The sequence below is a fragment of the Daphnia magna genome, unplaced genomic scaffold, assembly GCF_020631705.1.
Source record: "Daphnia magna isolate NIES unplaced genomic scaffold, ASM2063170v1.1 Dm_contigs239, whole genome shotgun sequence".
NCBI classification, from domain to species: Eukaryota; Metazoa; Arthropoda; class Branchiopoda; order Diplostraca; family Daphniidae; genus Daphnia; species Daphnia magna.
In genome coordinates this window covers 35,142-54,572 of record NW_025533197.1, presented here as the reverse complement: position 1 = coordinate 54,572, position 19,431 = coordinate 35,142, and the positions used below count along the sequence as shown (strand labels likewise).

General features: G+C 44.0%; 2 protein-coding genes and 2 long non-coding RNA genes across 4 annotated transcripts; 2 read left to right on the top strand and 2 right to left on the bottom strand.

Moving 5' to 3' along the window:
• Window positions 1–9,242: 9,242 nt before the first annotated feature.
• LOC116931779 (rho-associated protein kinase 1-like) lies at window positions 9,243–10,265 on the bottom strand. Its single transcript, XM_045167600.1, has 4 exons — window positions 10,000–10,265; window positions 9,680–9,936; window positions 9,407–9,609; window positions 9,243–9,335 (listed from the first exon to the last, which is right to left on the bottom strand). The coding sequence occupies exons 2-4, from the start codon at window positions 9,879–9,881 to the stop codon at window positions 9,243–9,245; spliced, it is 498 nt and encodes a 165-aa protein (XP_045023535.1). The 5' UTR covers window positions 9,882–9,936; window positions 10,000–10,265.
• Window positions 10,266–11,358: 1,093 nt separating this feature from the next.
• On the top strand, window positions 11,359–11,870 carry LOC116935869 (DNA-binding protein RFX5-like; the record flags this gene model as incomplete). Its single annotated transcript, XM_045167602.1, has 3 exons — window positions 11,359–11,506; window positions 11,578–11,697; window positions 11,771–11,870. Coding segments are annotated over exons 1-3 (357 nt in total), but the record flags the coding sequence as incomplete, so codon positions are not given.
• A 354-nt stretch (window positions 11,871–12,224) lies between these two features.
• LOC123467815 lies at window positions 12,225–12,732 on the top strand. The gene is made up of 2 exons (XR_006641926.1): window positions 12,225–12,286; window positions 12,467–12,732. It is a non-coding gene; the product is annotated as an uncharacterized LOC123467815 (long non-coding RNA).
• LOC123467816 lies at window positions 12,291–12,801 on the bottom strand. Its single transcript, XR_006641927.1, has 2 exons — window positions 12,743–12,801; window positions 12,291–12,677 (listed from the first exon to the last, which is right to left on the bottom strand). It is a non-coding gene; the product is annotated as an uncharacterized LOC123467816 (long non-coding RNA).
• Window positions 12,802–19,431: the final 6,630 nt, after the last annotated feature.

Here is a 19,431-nt window from a genome sequence, read left to right as displayed (position 1 = left end):
AAGAGGGCGACACCAGCCCCCCCTGGCAATAGAAGCGGAGGGGCCTTTGTCGTGTAGGCATACGACATCAGCCCCCTCTCTTAAAATCATTCAAGTAAGGGGGGGCAGTGTCGTAGTATCAACCGACACCAGCCCCCCCTTTGATCTGTCGCGGTGGTAGTCGACACCAGTTCCCTTGTCAGTGCTTTAGTTGAACGTTGTATATTATCGAATGTTGCTGCTACTATTGTGTGTAGGTTTGTGTTAATTTTTAGCTATTTGTTTGTAAATAGTTAGCAAGATTCATTAATTTTTGTTTGGGTTGTGTGTGTTTGTTCAGTTGGCAGTGGATGGCAGTGCTAGGAATCACCTATTTGAAGTGGAAGGAATGTTGCACATATCCACATGCAGCCTCAACAGCAATATGTAAGAATTACTTTGTGCCAAATATTGATTTACTTAAATTTAGTGTTTATTTAGTAGGATCACAGTGGTTTAGTTTGATCACAGGGAGCATTCATTTGACAAGCATTTGTAGGATAGTCCTCATTACTGAAGTTGAATCTGAAATGAAATTCATGAAGGAACTGCAGCGAGGAATTCAAAGTTTGGTGAAACGGAGATAATGTGATGGACTATTCACTATGTGATTCATCGTGTGATTCACATCAGTGTTCTCGTATTGATGAAATGCTGGAAATAAGGTATATGGTGAGATGTGTGAATGAGGACTCCAAAACCGTTTCTAAGAAAGGTGTTAATACACTATTTAAGATGTTAAATTTTTTTAAAAGGTACGCCAATTTAATGATTGAATTGAAGTCAGGGTATTGAACGAATTTCGATTTCCCGTCCTTAGATTTTTGCCGGTTGTTTAGCGGCTACCTACAGCTGTACTCTCTGCCCAGTCTCATCTCTGCACCAACACTGTTCCAGGCATTTTGTAAGGATTAAACATATCCTTATTGAGTCCTTTTGGGCGTGGATACGGTTGCATTATTATCGCCGAGCTAAAAGCAATTGCTCCATCTCCAATTTCTCATTGACTGTTTACAGATTCATCAATGTTTCAACGTTCCATGCTGAATTGGTAGAGCCTTTAGGATGGAGGCCTATATTAAGAGTGAGGTATTAAAAATAGCTCAATTGAAAAGAATTATTATAACTTTAAGCTTTCTTTTAGTATTACGACGGATGGCTGAGCGTAACTGGAGCCATCCTTAGTGTAGTCGTCGTGTGTTTGAGAAATTGGCCAACCACGCACGTCACGTTTGGCTACCTGTATTCTTATTCGCATTTTTTTATCATCTATTCCAAACCCGGTACGTAAGATTTATGCCAGCATTTTTTTTAAGTAACAGTTTCAAACAATTTTTTCTTTCAACATTTCAAATGAGAACAGGATATCATCGACGGGAGCTCAGACTTACAAAGCAGCGCTAAACAGCGTACGAAAACTGATGCACAGTGAAGAAAGAGTGCAAAAAACTATTGACCCTAAATTCCACTGTTTGAGCTGCTTTATTTTTGCCACATTTTCTTCGACTGGTGAATTCCACCATATTTTTGCAGTTTGGAACGTAATAAAAATAGAAGTGAATCAATGGGATTCTGACAATGTTTTCTTTTATTAATTCTGGGTTCTTCATAATTACTCGCGATTCCCTCTGTTTTTCGTCGTCCTATTGCCAAGGGAAAAAGTCGGGGTTGTAAAGGAAACCAAAAAGCGCATGCCTTTTCGTCTGTGCCAGTACGTCGTACTTAATGCTTCACCGACTAATAAGTCTATAATGTTAACTGTTAATTTCTTCCCCTAAGCTTGTTTCCGTAATACTTCACTCTAATGCATTCAAAGCTCGTTACAACCATCCATAGAAGAAGGATTTGTTTTATCTTTTTCTTTTCTTACGCTATTTTTGCGGTCGTTTAATCAGGAAGCAACATGCATACAAGATTTGTACCCCAACTAAAATAATAAATAATACCCCAAGAAATAATTTACTTCTACATGGTGATATTGGACAGGAATTTAAAAAGTTTTAGACTTAACTTTTTTTCCCGTGGGAAGAATATTGATTCATTCGCCCTAAAGGGCGATTTGCTCATACTTGTGTGTGTAAGGTCAGTCAAGGCTTGGGATAAGTCAAGGTCATTTTGGTTAAGCCTCGTGAGAAAGTGATCCAAAAATCCAAAAATGAAGTCAGTTGAGTACTTATCTCTGTGTTGAAAAGTTGAGTGACAATGGCGAAAGCCAATGCAGCACGCAGGGTTCGTGTGTCCGTCGTTCCCGGAACTAGAAAGAACTCTTTCAGGTACAATACGGAGTGTGGCTTCATCTTCTACAAAAAAGAGTTAAGGTTAGTAAAATAATTTTTTTTAAAAAGATAGTTGATAAACCTAATATTACTATGTTAGACGGGAAACATTAATATTAGAGTGCATGAACCGAAAAACTGGTGGGTGCCATTGCAAAATATCCATGAGAAATGGAATTTACACTCAAACGGGAGTGCATAATCATGAGTCTCAATTTCGCGAACAGCATCGAGCAGCTGCGGTTCAGGAATGCTTGGCGATAGCTCGCACGCCGAGAATGGGGAGACAAGGACCCAAAAAGATCTTGGAGTTAGCGAGAAGTGTCCATCCAGAAGCAAGAATCGCTCTTAACCCAGCGCTGGAGAGAAGAATTCAACGTGAAAAGAGGGCTAACCAGCCTCCTCCACCTACGACGACTCAGGAAATGTTGGAGTCTATGGAGACTCATCCTGAATTCGGGTAAGAAAATAGATAAATAATTTAGAAACCGCATAATATTTAGACGTACCATATTAGACAAACCATACGCGGCGCACAATTTTTCCATGGAACGGCCCACTCTGACGAGGATGGTGAGGTTCCAGGCGTAGCTTTTGTTTTTTTATCCCCCATCCTCCTTAGCCAGCTTGGGGAGTCCACCGTACTGCACCTGGATGGCACGTTCAGGACAGTACCGGGGCTTTTTTACCAGTTATTGACTGTCCATGTGGGATGCTTCAATAAGGTAACAATATATATAAGTTAGTCGGTTAAAAAATACTAATTTGTCTTACCTGTTTCAGGCGTTTCCGCTGGCGTTTGTCTTGATGACAAGAAAAACGCGCAACCTGTACAATGCCGTTATTCGACTCATTATTCAGGCATATGAAGCGTGCTTCCCCCATGCACCCATCACAATTGTAGAAGTTATTTCTGACTTCGAGCTTGCTCTGATGGGTGCTGTGCCGGAATTTATCTTGCGTGCGGAACCAAGGGGATGCTGGTTCCATTATGGGCAGGCCATAATTAAAAAAGCAGGAAAACTACATCTCAACACTAGCTACCGGAGCGGTGGTGTCGTTGCCCACATCATTCAAGAAATGATAGGCATTGCTCTCCTGCCGCCTCATAAAATCTATGAGGGATTCGAGGTATTTATTATTATTATTTCTTTTTTAATACTATTTACTTGTAATACTTACATTATTTAGGACATAAGACGCTCACATAGGCGCCGTTTATCACGTGAATCTGGCGAGGTACGGCGGGCAATCGCCTCCCTATACACATACTGGACGGGCTATTGGTTGGGTACCGTGACCCCAGAAAAATTTAGCTGTTTCGGAAGGGAACAGAGAACCAATAATTTTGTCGAGGCATGGCACAGGTGGTTCAATAAACGCTGTGTCCATGCTCACCTAAATGTTTGGGATTTTATTGGTAAGAAGTTTATTATGTTTTTAATGTAAATTGAATTACCTACTGTTTTTGTTTATTAGACGAAATGAAGGAAGCGGAAGAATCGAAGTCTCGGGATTTCGAGGCGGCAGAGAACGGGGAAGTTATTGGCCGAGGATCCACAAAGGCGCTGCAAAAGAGAAATAGAAAAATTGCCCGGAATGCAGAGCGGCTTGAGGACGGTCAATTGACAATCCGGGAATGCTTGGAGACCACTCGAAAAACCTTCAACATACAGGTAAAATTTGTAGAGTAAAATTTACAAGTAAATTGACGTCATAAAAATTATGGCATTTGTTTCCATTTAGATACGTGCTGATGAAGAGGCCAACGAAAACGGAGAACAGCTATACGAAGGTGTGCTGTCTGATGACAGTTTGCCTGAGGTGCCACAACGAAGACAAAGATTTCCGGCCGGAGTACGCGTGCCGTACAATCACCAAAGGGCAATGGAGAGAAACGAGAGAGCTGAAGCGCGCCGCAATCGTGGGGAATTGCGCCCTGAAACTCCTCCTGGTCGCCCTGAATCTCCACCTGTGCGCCCTGAAAGTCCCCCCGTGCGCCCCGAATCTCCACCTTCGCGCCGTGAGTCTCCACCCTCGCGCCGTGAATCTCCACTTTCGTGCCGTGAATATCCACTTTCGTGCCGTGGATCTCCACCTTCGCGCCGTGAGTCTCCACCCTCGCGCCGTGAATCTCCTCTTTCGTGCCGTGAATCTCCACTTTCGTGCCGTGGATCTCCACCTTCGCGCCGTGAGTCTCCAACCTCGCGCCGTGAATATCCACTTTCGTGCCGTGGATCTCCACCTTTGCGCCGTGAGTCTCCACCATCGCGCCGTGAATCTCCACTTTCGTGCCGTGGATCTCCACCTTCGCGTTGGGAATCTCCACTTGTGCATCCTAAAAGTGCATCTGTGTGCCAGAAGGAATTACCTAACAGGCGCAAATGGAGGCGAATTCGATGTGCATCTTCGAATCCCGAGGCCATCCTGGAAAAAACATTGCAAACATTACGTTCTCGAAGGAAACAGCAGGCTCAAGATCTAACTTGCAACAGTGTTCTTTGCCAAGAAATCCAAGAACAAAACGAAAACAGAGAAGATATTCCGACCCAAACCGAAGATCGTCAAGCTTACCGTCAACTGGCAAAGGAAATTTACGATCATTTCATACGAGGTGCTGCCAGAAATCCAGACCCGCCAAGTAATGATTAACACTGCATGTGCAAACTGAGCATTATATTGCGCACTACGCGTAAAACATCTACACAAAGCTACATTTTAAACCCAGAAGTAACGATTACTTGACTCAGTCATTCTATGTAACAATAATATAAAAATGTTTGTTTTTGGCTTTTTTCTTCGAACTTTGTTCATTCCATGTTTGTGCGTGGTTCTTCACAGTTTCGGTTCCAGCTTGGCTGTTTTGGAGAAACAATACCTAGTTCATTGTTACAATGCTGGCATAAATCTTACGTACCGGGTTTGGAATAGATGATTAAAAAATGCGAATAAGAAAACAGGTAGCCAAACGTGACGAGCGTGGTTGGCCAATTTCTCAAACACACGACGACTACACTAAGGATGGCTCCAGTTACGCTCAGCCATCCGTCGTAATACTAAAAGAAAGCTTAAAGTTATAATAATTCTTTTCAATTGAGCTAGTTTTAATACCTCACTCTTAATATAGACCTCCATCCTAAAGGCTCTACCAATTCAGCATGGAACGTTGAAACATTGATGAATCTGTAAACAGTCAATGAGAAATTGGAGATGGAGCAATTGCGTTTAGCTCGGCGATAATAATGCAACCGTATCCACGCCCAAAAGGACTCAATAAGGATATGTTTAATCCTTACAAAATGCCTGGAACAGTGTTGGTGCAGAGATGAGACTGGGCAGAGAGTACAGCTGTAGGTAGCCGCTAAACAACCGGCAAAAATCTAAGGACGGGAAATCGAAATTCGTTCAATAACCTGACTTCAATTCAATCATTAAATTGGCGTACCTTTTAAAAAAAATTTAACATCTTAAATAGTGTATTAACACCTTTCTTAGAAACGGTTTTGGAGTCCTCATTCACACATCTCACCCTATACCTTATTTCCAGCATTTCATCAATACGAGAACACTGATGTGAATCACACGATGAATCACATAGTGAATAGTCCATCACATTATCTCCGTTTCACCAAACTTTGAATTCCTCGCTGCAGTTCCTTCATGAATTTCATTTCAGATTCAACTTCAGTAATGAGGACTATCCTACAAATGCTTGTCAAATGAATGCTCCCTGTGATCAAACTAAACCACTGTGATTCTACTAAATGAACACTAAATTTAGTAAATCAATATTTGTCACAAAGTAATTCTTACATATTGCTGTTGAGGCTGCATGTGGATATGTGCAACATTCCTTCCAATTCAAATAGGTGATTCCTAGCACTGCCATCCACTGCCAACTGAACAAACACACACAACCCAAACAAAAATTAATGAATCTTGCTAACTATTTACAAACAAATAGCTAAAAATTAACACAAACCTACACACAATAGTAGCAGCAACATTCGATAATATACAACGTTCAACTAAAGCACTGACAAGGGAACTGGTGTCGGCTACCACCGCGACAGATCAAAGGGGGGGGGGCTGGTGTCGGTTGATAGTACGACACTGGCCCCCCCTTACTTGAATGATTTTAAGAGAGGGGGGGCTGGTGTCGTATGCCTACACGACAAAGGCCCCCCCACTTCTATTGCCAGGGGGGGGCTGGTGTCGCCCTCTTCGCCGACTGTAGCCCCCCTGCAAAAACGGTGGGGGCCAATGTCGGGGGGACTGGTGTCGGGGGGGCTACTGTTGGGGGGATGGTGTCGGGGGGGGCTACTGTCGGGGGGGTGGTGTCGGGGGGCTACTGTCGGGGGGCTGGTGTCGGGGTACCCTCCGGGGTCACTGTTGGGGGTCCAATGTCCGCATGCCCTTTGAACTCAAGGTTCATTCACTATCTATCACCAAGATGCCGAGGAATCACCAAGTCCCCATCCACCAAGTCCCCTCCAACATGTACAACATGTACCAAGATTTCGAGGTTGAGGATTGTTTAAACCGAAGGTAAGTGTAACATTATCAAATTTAATTTCATTTTTAAATTTTTTTTATCTTATTGTTTTTTAATTATTTTTCTTCGCCGTTTTTAGGGTTGCGCAGTTTGAAAATCGACGAAAGGTCCAATAATTGCTAAAATATGTCGGGTACGACACACCCGAATGGACGGATTTTTCAAACTGCAATAACTGTAGGTCCCTCATTAGGGAATTTCTACGTAATTTAAGGTAAGTTAACAATTAAGGTAAATTCTTTTTTAAAATTTAATTAACGTATTTTAACTATTTGTTCTAGGGCTGCTACAGTGGAACAGGCCGGACCAGCCGATGTCAACGGTGAGGTAGAGCTGGACGGCGAAGCCTTGCTATATTGCGAGGCTTTGCTGGCCAGCGAAGCTTCACCATTAAGCATCGGCGATTCGGCCGGGGAACCTGAGCAGGTGTCTGATGGACAAGATGCTCCTTTCGAACAACCTGACATCTTGCTACCAGCCGTGGTTCCACCGGCCATCTTGCCGCCGGCCGAAGTTCCACCGGCCATCTTGCCGCCGGCCGTCGAGACCCCTGCCATCCTGCCAACGTCCGTCGTGTCACCAATGGCATCCAGTCATGCGGTAAGATTTTTTTGTATATATTTATTTTAATTTTTCTAATTAATCTTTTAATTTATCTATTTCCAGGAACAACTATCTAAGAAAAAAAAGGTGCAAAAGAAGCGCCGAAAACCGATTAAGGCATATTCAGTGAATAAAAGTAAGAAGAAATTTTATAAAATTAACTAATTATATCTAAATTTCATTTTTTTAGTGTAAAAGAGGGGACATAAATTGAACGAATGCCCTAATTAATGTTGGTGATCGTGTATGTTTTTTTAATACAATGTGTATTTTAAATTTTTTTGTTTAAATTGTTTGATAGCGCAGTTCAAATATAAATCCTACTAGCGACAACACAATACACAACAGATACGGTTGTCAAGATAGAACGTAGCGCAACAACAGTAAAAATAAAAACAAAGGGAAAGTGCCATTGAAAACATCGAAAAGACGAGAGGTTGAAATAGTCAAGAGTGGGATATGACCGATCAATGGTATCGCAGGAATGACGTGGGCCTGCTGACGTCAGAGCTTCCATCCGATCTCAACCCTTTTCTGCACAGCCGCTTTTGCCCATCCATTCATCTGATCGGAAATCTTGGGGCGCAAAAAAAATCGGAAAATATGGAGAAAAAGAGGGAAAATAAAGAATCCCTGTTGCACACCCTCGATCGAATGTATCCGCCCACCCAAAAACCATCCACTCGAGCAACGACGTGTATTGATCGGCCTTTTCTCTTTTCTCATACAATCCAGCTCGACAACACCCCCACACCGGATCTACCACATCCAGACGACACCGAGAAACTAAAAAAACCAATAATAACACGAAGGGCGGAGCGAGGAAAAAAAAGTATAATATTTTTTCAAAAGCACCTTTTGAATGACGTAAGATCGAGGACTGAATGCTTTACAGACATAAGTTCCCTCATCGCCCAAATACATGCTACTATTGCTGTAGTGAGGATCTAACATTAAACAGCATCCAACTGATTCTTGATCAGTGGTGGCCGTCTGTTTTGCCGACTCACTCCGCCTCCTCCCACACGATCCAGCTGCTGCTCTCGCGGCATTTGGAAAGAATCGAAAGCACCACACGTGTTGCTGAAAAGAAACAATCTTTCCAAAAGCAACCTGTTGCCTCAAACGCTACTAGTACGTTAAGGCCATATTTTTGCAATTGAGGACGATGACCGTCGACACAAACTAGATCAACACTCGATGTAGGCCGCAGTGAATGACGAACCAGATCGTTCTTTCGAAAAAATGTGAAGCAATCAACAAACATTTGCAGGCGGGTAACACTCTCTCTTCGATGACGAAGGCTGGCCAACTGTCGCCCAGGTCGACCTAACGCTGAACACATCTCCTTACCGTAATCACAGAACGACTGCGCAGAGCCATCCGCGCCGACTTGTACGTGGTTCACGCACGCACGCACTAACACATCAAATAAAACGAGAAGAAGCTTTCTCTTCCATTTCTTATTTTCTTGTATCTTTCGTATTCCCTCGGTGCCACAATCTCATTTACTGCTAAAGAAGAGAGTTCATCAACTGCACTTTTCTATCGATTTGTTTTGCTACTTTGTGCAACTTTTTCCCATGCAATCACATCAGCAGGGATGAATTTCAGATTCAATCAATTATGTTAGTCTTCAAGTTCGTGACATTTAATGACTTTAAACGAATCATAGAATGTCAAATACCCGCATAGACCAGCTGAGTAACAGTTTATCTATTAAGTATTAAATTTCTGGATCTTTTTCGACAGACGCGATATCAACTGCTGTTGTTCTTCTATCGTCCCTGCTAATAAGAGCATCTCTTTGGCTGTATTAGGATCGTAGTGGACTTTGCAGAGAGCGATAATTTCCTCACGCTTATCCAAATGTTCTTTGTGAACTGCAAAATGAGGTTAACAAAAAATTAGCCACTTGTGATTATCCTATGACTTATCAGATTAGTTTAAATACCTTTGATGCGACACCGGCGGCACTCAAGGGCAGGTGGGGTCGGAACATATGCCACAAAGGTTTTGAGCACACTTCACAAGTGGTTGGCATGTGGAAACTAATAGCCACAAGTTCGTGGCCTTTGTGATTAACAGTTCCAGGTTTTTCCTCACGACCGACTAAATCCGGCGGTGGGGTGCTCTCGTCTGGTTTACGAGATTCGCCTTCCAGGACAGAAATCATAAAATTAAAAGGCTGATTTAAAATAAAACAAATATAAATAGATTTCCATACCTTCGCCGGCGTAGAGAATCTGAAAAATACGGGGAATCTCTTTGGCATCAGCGCGTATGACATCGCCCTGTGTAACAGAACGGACGTGGAAGACTTTGTTCAAGTCTAGGATGAGAACGGGATCGGTTCTGCTTGTCTCTCTCTGAATTATAAAAGAAGATCTTCTTGGACGACACGACCACGTATTGTTTTCGCCAACCATGGCGCCGAATATTTTGTTTTGAAGGAATAAAAAGCCAGCCTTCTAACCAAGAATCCTATCAAACGCAAAGATTAGGTTAAGATGAGTTCCATGCACGTTAAAACACTGGACTCCTCACTTGAACTCCCTCTTCTGATTCGTTCTCTGCTCCGCTACTAATATTTGATACGGTATCAGCTGATGCCGAAGCCAACTTCTGAGATAGTTGTTCAATTTCGGAATCCTTGCTGTCGACCTCCATTTGCAGTTTGATTCGGAGTTGATTCTCTTCATAAAGTGACGATTGTAAGTCCTGAAAGGGAAAACATCCGACTCAAGGAGGAACCACATAAAAAAAGGTATCAGCTGAAGTAAAAAGGGGGGGGGGATAATATAATCCCAAAAAACGATTCTGAAAGTTCAAAAAAACAAATGAAGGCGGGGATTCAAAAAAAAAAAAGAAGAGTGAAAGTTACGATTACCTAAACACACCCACTACCTTCAGCGATGGGGGTAAATTAGTGTTTTAAAAAAAAGGTAAATGCAATTTTCTTGCATTTTATCCTGGCCCAGCTTGTGTCGCTTGTGTGTTGTGTAGCCTATGAGCATGGGGTTGATTCTGTGTTTGCATTTTGCGAGCGTGGGATCAATCCTGTGTTTGCATCTTTGCATTCTGGGTGGGGGCGAGCATGGGGTTGATTCTGTGTTTGCATTTTGCGAGCATGGGATCAATCCTGTGTTTGCATCTTTGTAATCATGGTGATACATGGGGCACTGTAGCTTTTTCCTAGTACGTAAGTTATTATTATTTGTAAAATGATTAATCTTTTGCCCTTTTTCTCCTTTACATGTGATACGGTGAGCCTTCCCTCTTAAACGAAGACCATAGCATGCTTTAGAATGAGTGTCTGTAAGTAACTTCTTAAGTAACTTAAGTAACCCTAACAATTCTTCTGAAACGCGTTCCTTTATTTTCCTTTTTTCGTTTTGGTTGTAAGTGCTGTGAATGGATTATTCATTTGATCATATGTTAGGGTAAGTCAACAGTCAACATTGGGCCCTTTGTTTGTTATTAATGGGTTTTCTGTTATGGATCAAAGGAAACTTAAACATAAACCGTGTTGGCTCGCTGTGTCATGGGAAAGTTCTATATCGAGTCATTAAACAATGGCCCGGACGTCAGAAAATGGTGAGCAGGAGAGTGACTCTGCTGGCGGAGTACAGGAAAAATGGCCTATAAGGGATGGTATCAAACAGGAAATCCTAATTGATCTGGACTAGTCTTCCTCTTCGATTGGAGAAAAAGATTGGTCCTTTATTCCTGCTGTACCTGCCTCAGACATCAGTAGCAACAATGAAGTTGTTCAGCAAACTGTTCTCTTTGGGTCTAACATTTCTGATCCTGTCAACAAAGAAAAAATTGAAAAGCTTTTGGATAGCTCACCAAGGTATAAATTCTTTTGAATTTCAATAATTAGTTCATGTCATTGTAGTAATCTAACCTTTCTCATGTTTTGCAGTATGGCATCAAAGAAAATTGTTTCTAACCTGCTCCTTGAAGTCGACAAATTATCCGACACTGAACGCTTGCTTCTCTACTACAAGTTACCCCTGGGCAGGTCTACTGATATAGATCCTTTGAGAATGTAAAAGGAGAATCTTTCTAAATTTTTAATATTTAATATTACTCACTTATGTATTTTCCATCTCAATTTAGGCCGTTAAATCCTCTTGGAAGTCGACCGGAAATCATGCAAACGGTTGTTCGGATTCAAACTCATTTGGAGGAAGATGTTGAGGTGTCGCTTCCCAAACAAGAGGTCTATGAAGAATACGGGTAATTTGTTTTTGTTTTTGCCGCCACGGTGTTGTCATAACTTTACTATGTTGTATTTTGCTACTTTTAATAGGGCCTATTGTACTGAAAATGTCATAAAACCGTTCTCCACTGCCGACTTTGGAAAAGTTATGAAGCAAGTGTTCCCTAATGTTATTTCCCAATACAAAGTGGATTTTATGAATCAGTGTTTAATTTTTTTTAATTTTTTTTTGTGTCAGTTAATTGCTACGTATCTTGGTTAGTATGTGTAGCAATTTCTGTTTCCAGATCACATTTCTTGTATTTAAAAAAAATCTTTTCTGTAGGGCTGTCATGGGTTTTCAATATTGTTGTGCCCCGGGTTGCAAAAACAAATAACATTAGAGTTTGTAATGCACATTTTGTTCTAGGTAAGTCTCAACAAATTTATTAATAGTGAATGTGTCTATCTAATTCTTCTATTTGAAATCACACAGGAAAACCTTTTTAGTACACTGGAGAAACACACCCAGACTGGGCCCCATCCCTGAATCTTGACAAAGTGTATGTTAACGCTAAGTCAGCCATGGATAGAGAGTCAAGAAGAGTAATTTTAAATGTTCAAGAGGTAATACAAATTATGAAGTATAATTTATTTATACGTTATGACATCAAAAAGTTATATGTTATAGTAATGTTACAAATAAACAAATGAAGAGTAATAACCTTCGCTTTCATCAACAAATTTTTGTTTAAAAGACTGATTGCACAAAATGATCCAATTCCCCCATCGATAAATCTCTTGTAGGTCTCAAGGCCCTTGTAAGCCTTTAAATCTTCATGCGTGTATGGAGACTTGGAACATAGCAGGTAATTTACCAAATCAAGATTGGTTACCAGTGGCATTTTTCCTGCGATGCTAAGTCCATTGCACCAATACTCTTCGTGAATTGTATAGGGGCAATCACAACCTACTATTAATAGTTTTGCTGCATACTTACGTTTATCTTCTGACAGCCCTACAGAAAAGATTTTTTTAAAAATACAAGAAATGTGATCTGGAAACAGAAATTGCTATACATACTAACTAAGATACGTAGCAATTAACTGACACAAAAAAAAATTGAAAAAAATTAAACACTGATTCACAAAATCCACTTTGTATTGGGAAATAACACTTTCAGCCAATACAGACAACGCAAAACATGACATAAACAACCAGAGAAAATGGCGGACATCGAAACAATTGACACGCGAAACCGCGATGTGAATTGCCTCTATAGCAAATCCATGCCACATAGCAAAGAGGGAGAACTCCAAGAATGCTTTTTCCCTCTGGACTTCGAACCTAATGACAACAAAGCAAGTAAAATATAGAAAGCTTGGAAAATAATAATAATAATTACTGGAGTTAGACTGTGTTGTTCTTCATTTTTTTTCAGTAATTTTTAATCGTCAGGGCTTCGGTGGGCGGAAGTGTGATCAGTGTCGCACCAATTATTGGGGTAATCCATCTGACAACTCGTGCCGGCCTTGCAACTGCGATCCGCAGGGATCCTCCACCCAGCAAGTGGACGAATTGATGAACCAAATTGACGAATTCCTTGAAGAATCTGGTGCAAGTCCGGCCGACATCCGATCGTTGGCTACTGATGTTTTGTCTAAGGGTATTTCGTTACGACCCGAACAGATCACTGACCTAGCACGACGCAATAACGACACTTTCTCTTCCCTGACCAGCATTGACGCCATTCTGGCCGAGACGTCTGGTGATTTGGCTTCAGCAAAAGCACTCAAAGATCGTGCCGACACCGCCAAAGCCCATGCCCAGGGAATTCTGACTGTTGTTCAGCAAGTGCTCGACTCTTTGGTTGCCGCTAAAGCCGCACAAGACAAGGCAGAAGAAGCTATTCAAACGGCTGATAAGGTAAAGGCTTTATTTCGCCTACTGTCTCATAAATTTATAATATCTTTTATGTTTCCTCACGTCATCTACTAGGATATTAGCGCAGCTGTATCGCATCTAAATGAGACGGCCGACGTTCAAGCCAAAGCCAGTGAATCAGTCCAGGAGGTCGAGGGACTGCGGGAAAGGTTACGTGAATTGCAGCGAAAGCTGATAAAGAACGAGCGAGATGTTAAAGAAGCGACCCGCGAGTCTGACGTGGCTGCATCGTTAGTTACCCGCGCCGGACAAGGCGCATCAGAGTTGGACACGGCTTATCAGCGAGCCCTGCGGGCTTTGGAAGAGAAAACGGCAAGAAGTGGTGACGCTCGTGAACGCTCCGCCCGTCTTCAAGATAAGGCTAATCGGCTGACGGCAAGCGTGTTTGCCAAAGTCCAAGAACTTAAATGTATGTTTGTATTGTCACGTGGTCAATGACCACGTTATGTGATCCGGTATGGAATGCTACCGGACGTGTGACGTCAGTGTTTCCCCCCCATATATAGTCCCCCGTGGTCGTGTATCAGTGGGCAGTCTTAGTCTTGTGAACCGTCAATACAACATACTGTTACATGGTGGAGATGCAGAACCTCCGGTAAGTCTCTTTTGTGGTTGTGTTTCTGTTCGATTCTGTGCTACGGAGGCGGTGGCTGTCAGGGACCCCTGAGAGTCGACGACCCAACTGGTTTTAGCACCTTAAATTGTTGGGGTACGGGGTCACGGCTCCGACCGTAGGGCAATCGGGGGAAGCATAACGAAGGAGAGACGCCGGGGGGAAAACGGTGAAAAGGTTTAAGACGGGGCAGACGGGTACATTGAGGGAAAGTGGATAGCGGAAACCGTGAGCCGAAGTGGTCGGCAAGAATCGGAGAAGTGACCGTGAGCCGAAGAGTTCGGCAAGAAGCGGAGAAGTGACCGTGAGCCAAAGTGTTCGGCAAGAATCGGGGCAGTGAACCGTGAGCCGAAGAGTACGGCAAGAAGCGGAGAAGTGACCTTGAGCCGAAGTGTTCGGCAAGAATCGGGGCAGTGAACCGTGAGCCGAAGAGTTCGGCAAGAAGCGGAGAAGTGACCGTGAGCCAAAGTGTTCGGCAAGAATCGGGGCAGTGAACCGTGAGCCGAAGTTTTCGGCAAGAAGCGGAGAAGTGAACCGTGAGCCAAAGTTGTTGGCAAGAAGCGGAGAAGTGAACCGGGAGCCGAAGAGTTCGGCAAGAAACAGGCGGTGCGAGGATTGTGGGAAGTAGATGATAGAAGAGGAGGACGTAAGGAGCGGGGAGAGAATCCGAGACGCTCGGGGACGGTTCGTGGCACAGGGTAGTTGGGGTATACCCGAGATCGGGAGTGCATCCCAGGGGCGGGCGAGGACGCGCAGTCGACCGTTGAGGGAAAGCGGAACGGAAGAGCGAGGAGAAATAGAGGACGGGGCTAACGAACCCCAACAGGAGCAGCGACCGGCATCCGTTCAGCAGGGAGTATCATCTCACATTCAGTGAGGAGGAAACTGAGCGGTGGGAGGACGCCGAAGAGGAAGAAGGATCGGGAGAACACGGAGAAGAGCAGCCAGAGTGGGATTTCACGGATTTGAGAAGAAGATCGTCGAATATCAGTAGCTACATCCGGGGATTCAGAGCAGCTCAACAGCAAGTGGGCGCAAGGCACGCGATGGCCGCACAGATAAAATTCCAATCCCCACCCACCTTCGGGGGGAAGGACGGGGAAGACGTCGTGCAGTGGATGCATCGATACGAAAGAATCGGGAGATATAATCGATGGGGAGATGGAGAACTTCGCGACCACGCGGAGCTGTCGCTGTCCGGGGCAGCACAGAAGTGGTACTCATACAAAGAGGCCGCGGGACAACTAGCAGCCGAATGGGAGGATGATGCAGGACCGCCAATTGTACCAGGAGTTAAAACACAGCTGTTGGAGCAATTCAAGCCAGTCAATCAGAATCGATTCAATGAAGCGAAACTGAGAGAACGCAAACAAGGAATCGAAGAATCCACGATCGAGTATTTTTACGACATCCTGGATTTATGCCGCAGAGTAGACCCGAATATGTCCGAAGCTACGAGATTGGCGCACCTATGGAGAGGACTCAAGCCAAGTTTACTAGAGAAACTCTGGAGTTTGAAACCCAACTCATGTGACGAATTCCTTCAAGAAATTAAGCGGTATCAGGAAATGACTTCCCGAGCAAGACACGAGGAATGGGCGATGGGCGTGGTCGGAAAACAAACACCAACGGCGGGAAGTGAGAGAATGGATCGATTAGAAAAATTGCTAGAGGGACTGATGGGAGCCGTTGCATTGAGGAACGCATCAGGGGCAGCCGAACAGCAAGGAGAAAGAGCGGAGAGTCAACAGTATCGGTCGGATAACCGATCGATACTGAAATGGACTTCGGATGGGGAACCTATCTGCAGCAGATGTAAGACGGAGGGACACATCGGGAGAGAGTGTCCAACAAGAACATACGGTCAGGGAGGCCTGAGGGGTCGGACGCCGGACGGACAGGTCGTATGCTACGGGTGTGAAGGGATAGGACACATACGTCGTGACTGCCCGAGCTCCCAGCGAGAAGGAGGGGCACCACAACAGCAACGGCAGGTGCGATTCGCTGGAGAGGGTAGGCAAGTAATTGGTCTAGTAGGGACACAGCATGTAGACCCGGAGGTAGTAGCATGGCCAATTCTGAAAATCGACATCCAGAGGATGGTAGTACTGGATGTGTGGTGCTGGGGAAAACGGGTGGCTGCCGTGATAGATACAGGGGCGGGAGTGTCCGTGTGTTCGCCCAAATTAGTAAGAGAACTAGGAATAACAGTGACACTATGGCGCGCAAATCGTCTAGTATCAGTTGACGGCAAGGAGATTCAACCGGGAGGAGCCGCAATGCTGTCAGTATCAGATGGGAGGATGACCGTTGAGGGGGAGGCTTTGGTTCTGGACGGCGACATCGACTTACTTCTGGGGAAGGACATGTTGGAAAAACTTGGAACGCGGATGAAGATTGGGGCGCTACCGGAGATCTTCATTGGAGACACTGCCATGGGAGCACCGGTGGAAGAGATGCCGGAGGAAGCACCGAAACTAGTAGTCCAGAATGGATGCTGGGTCCCACCCCGATCGAGGAAAGTGGTCGCAACTCAACCACTAGATTTGAATGGGTTTGGCGAAGGTGCACTGGTGGAACCATCCCAAGCATTGCAGAGGACGAAAAGGGTGTCGACGGGAAAGGTCCTAGTTAGCGGAGTGGGAACAATCGGACAGATGGCGATAACCCACTTATCGGACCACAAACAATGGATTGAAGAGGGGACGGTGTTAGGAATAATCGAGCCAGTGACCGAAATCAAGGAGGGAGACACGCCAGTAGCCGTCGCTACTGGCGTGCAGCAGGGGCAGAGAAGAAAGCGCGTCGGGAGCACGAATTTGAAAGCAGGATTGGAGAAGGATTAATGCCGACAGACAGAGAAAAGATCCGAGAAGTGTTAGTGGAATATGGCGACTATTTTTCGTGGCCCGGAGACCAACTAGGACTGTGTACGGCAGTAGGGCAGACAATAGAGGCCAGGGGAAAGGACATCCGTGACCGAGAGGCTGAAACTAGAGAGACTATACCCCTGGACGAGGAGGTGCAAGAAGCTCGAAATGAAAGGGTGGACGATCAGGTGCGTCGATCGACACGAGTCCGGATGCCACCAGTACGATACGGAAAAATGCCGCAGGTGGCAGTGGGGGCTTTTCTCCTTCTGCTAGGACTACTAGGACCGCGGATGGGGGAACTTTTCCCACCTACTCAACTGCGGTCGGTAGACGACTCAGTAGACGACTCGGAGAGGGAAAAACGAGCGGCGGAACATCATACATACCCATTCGAGCTATGGGGTGTGGGAGCAGCGTTGTTCATGGCCAGTGTGGCTGTGTTCAGCATCCAGTGGTGCCACGGGAGAAAAGGAGACGTTAATAGGGCCGACCTTCGGGAACGCCTACGGATAGTGGAGGAGTTCGAAGAAGAAGAAGCTAAGAAGCGACGTGCGCGGCGGTGGAGTACCGCCGAAAAAAAAGGATGATGTTTTTTTGGGGGGTGTCATGTGGCCTATATCATGTACCAATGTTCCCGGTTTTCTTTCGGTATATCTTTTTTGTAATGTTTGTTTTTTTAGTAATGCATTCGGGGACGAATGCAGCTAGAGGGGGATGTCACGTGGTCAATGACCACGTTATGTGATCCGGTATGGAATGCTACCGGACGTGTGACGTCAGTGTTTCCCCCATATATAGTCCCCCGTGGTCGTGTATCAGTGGGCAGTCTTAGTCTTGTGAACCGTCAATACAACATACTGTTACAGTATTAACTTGACTCCGTTTGGTGCGGTTAAAGTATAGATAACGTTTGTTCTAAATTTCTTTTTTCTGCCCCTATGTTTAGAAATGGAGGATGAATACTTGTTGCATGAGCGTCGGTTGACAGACCTTTCTGAGCAAGTTATGGCCATGAATGTGCGCATGACCGACTACTTGCAAGTCATTAGCGACCGCTCGGAGTTCTACCGCACCTGCCAAAAGTAGAAAGTTAGAAACCTGATAGCATCGAAACTCCCATTGCCGCTGGTCCTCCGGACAGTTGCATTACCCTCTCCAACCGAGCATCTGTCAACAGTCCATCATTTATTTTTATTTTATTTTTATTTTTTTCTACGTTATCCCAAACCTACCGAATTCAGTTGACAGCCTATAGCAGTCTCCTCCCTCTACTTGCATTTGATGTACATTTGGTCGAGAAACAATATCAATTACCGTGAATCTCCCCCCTTCACTTAAAAAGGTGCATTCTTGGAAACTGCAGCGTGCCAAATTTGTTTTCTTCAAGCTTTCCCATTGTTTTCTTTTCATCTTTTTCCATATGATCTTGTGTGACTAGGCCGTTCTAAAACGGGTTTACTATAATCTCTTCGGATTCTTTTTACAGACAAAATCTTGTGCCTTCAAAAAAATTTCTTAACAAAAATTAAACGACATGATGTAATGGTCGCTTCTTTTATCCAAACTATACTCCCAAACTCATTCCACATTCTCATTGCTTTGATCCTTCTTCTCCCCTTCCACCGAAACAGTGTGTTCACCCTAAGACATCACTTAACTATTATTGTTTAAGACTGTGGAGTGATAAAACAATAAAAGTGACATTACGTACCAGAGACATGGTCTGGAAATCGTCAACGCCTTTCATCTGTATTGGAAATGTACACAACAAGCATAAACAGCGACTTAAAATTCGCATACGCCACAAATACATGCCGGCCACGCAAAGGCAGAGCACAGTGCAATAACTGAAGAGGAGTACAACTGAAGCCATCGGCGTCATGTGAATCGTATCATACGTCATATTGACTAGCCCCGTCAGAAAATTAGCCAGTAGGAAGAAAGCCAGACCGTTATAATTAATAAATCTCAGGAGGTAAGGCTCACGGAAAACGGGTAATGATGAGGTGTCGGCCGTATTTTTAATTTCTTGCTGTATGTCGAATGTCACTAGCAGCAAATCGACCAGCAAGTATGTTGCCATTATTATCAAGTTGTAAGTCAACTTCCAAAGGGAAAATGTGTGTACAAATTAAGATTTATTGTGAAAGAACAATGTATGCAAATCTCACCATCCACAAGCAGAATGACGTGTTGGCTAACCTTCGAGAAGGTATACCTAATAGGGACTCACAGCAGAATACATAAAGATGACAGGCCAACTGATGAAGTGAAAATTGTGAAATGTACAATCAAATATGAATGAAGAATAAAGTTGATTTCACTACTCAATATTTAGTTTT

Excerpts from the sequence above, each read along its gene's own strand:
- LOC116931779 (XM_045167600.1), bottom strand. The coding sequence starts at position 9,881 with ATGGTTGGCGAAAACAATACGTGGTCGTGTCGTCCAAGAAGATCTTCT. Across the intron at positions 9,610-9,679 it reads GATTCTCTACGCCGGCGAAG|GCGAATCTCGTAAACCAGAC; the intron begins GTATGGAAATCT and ends CTGTCCTGGAAG. Across the intron at positions 9,336-9,406 it reads CCGCCGGTGTCGCATCAAAG|TTCACAAAGAACATTTGGAT; the intron begins GTATTTAAACTA and ends CTCATTTTGCAG.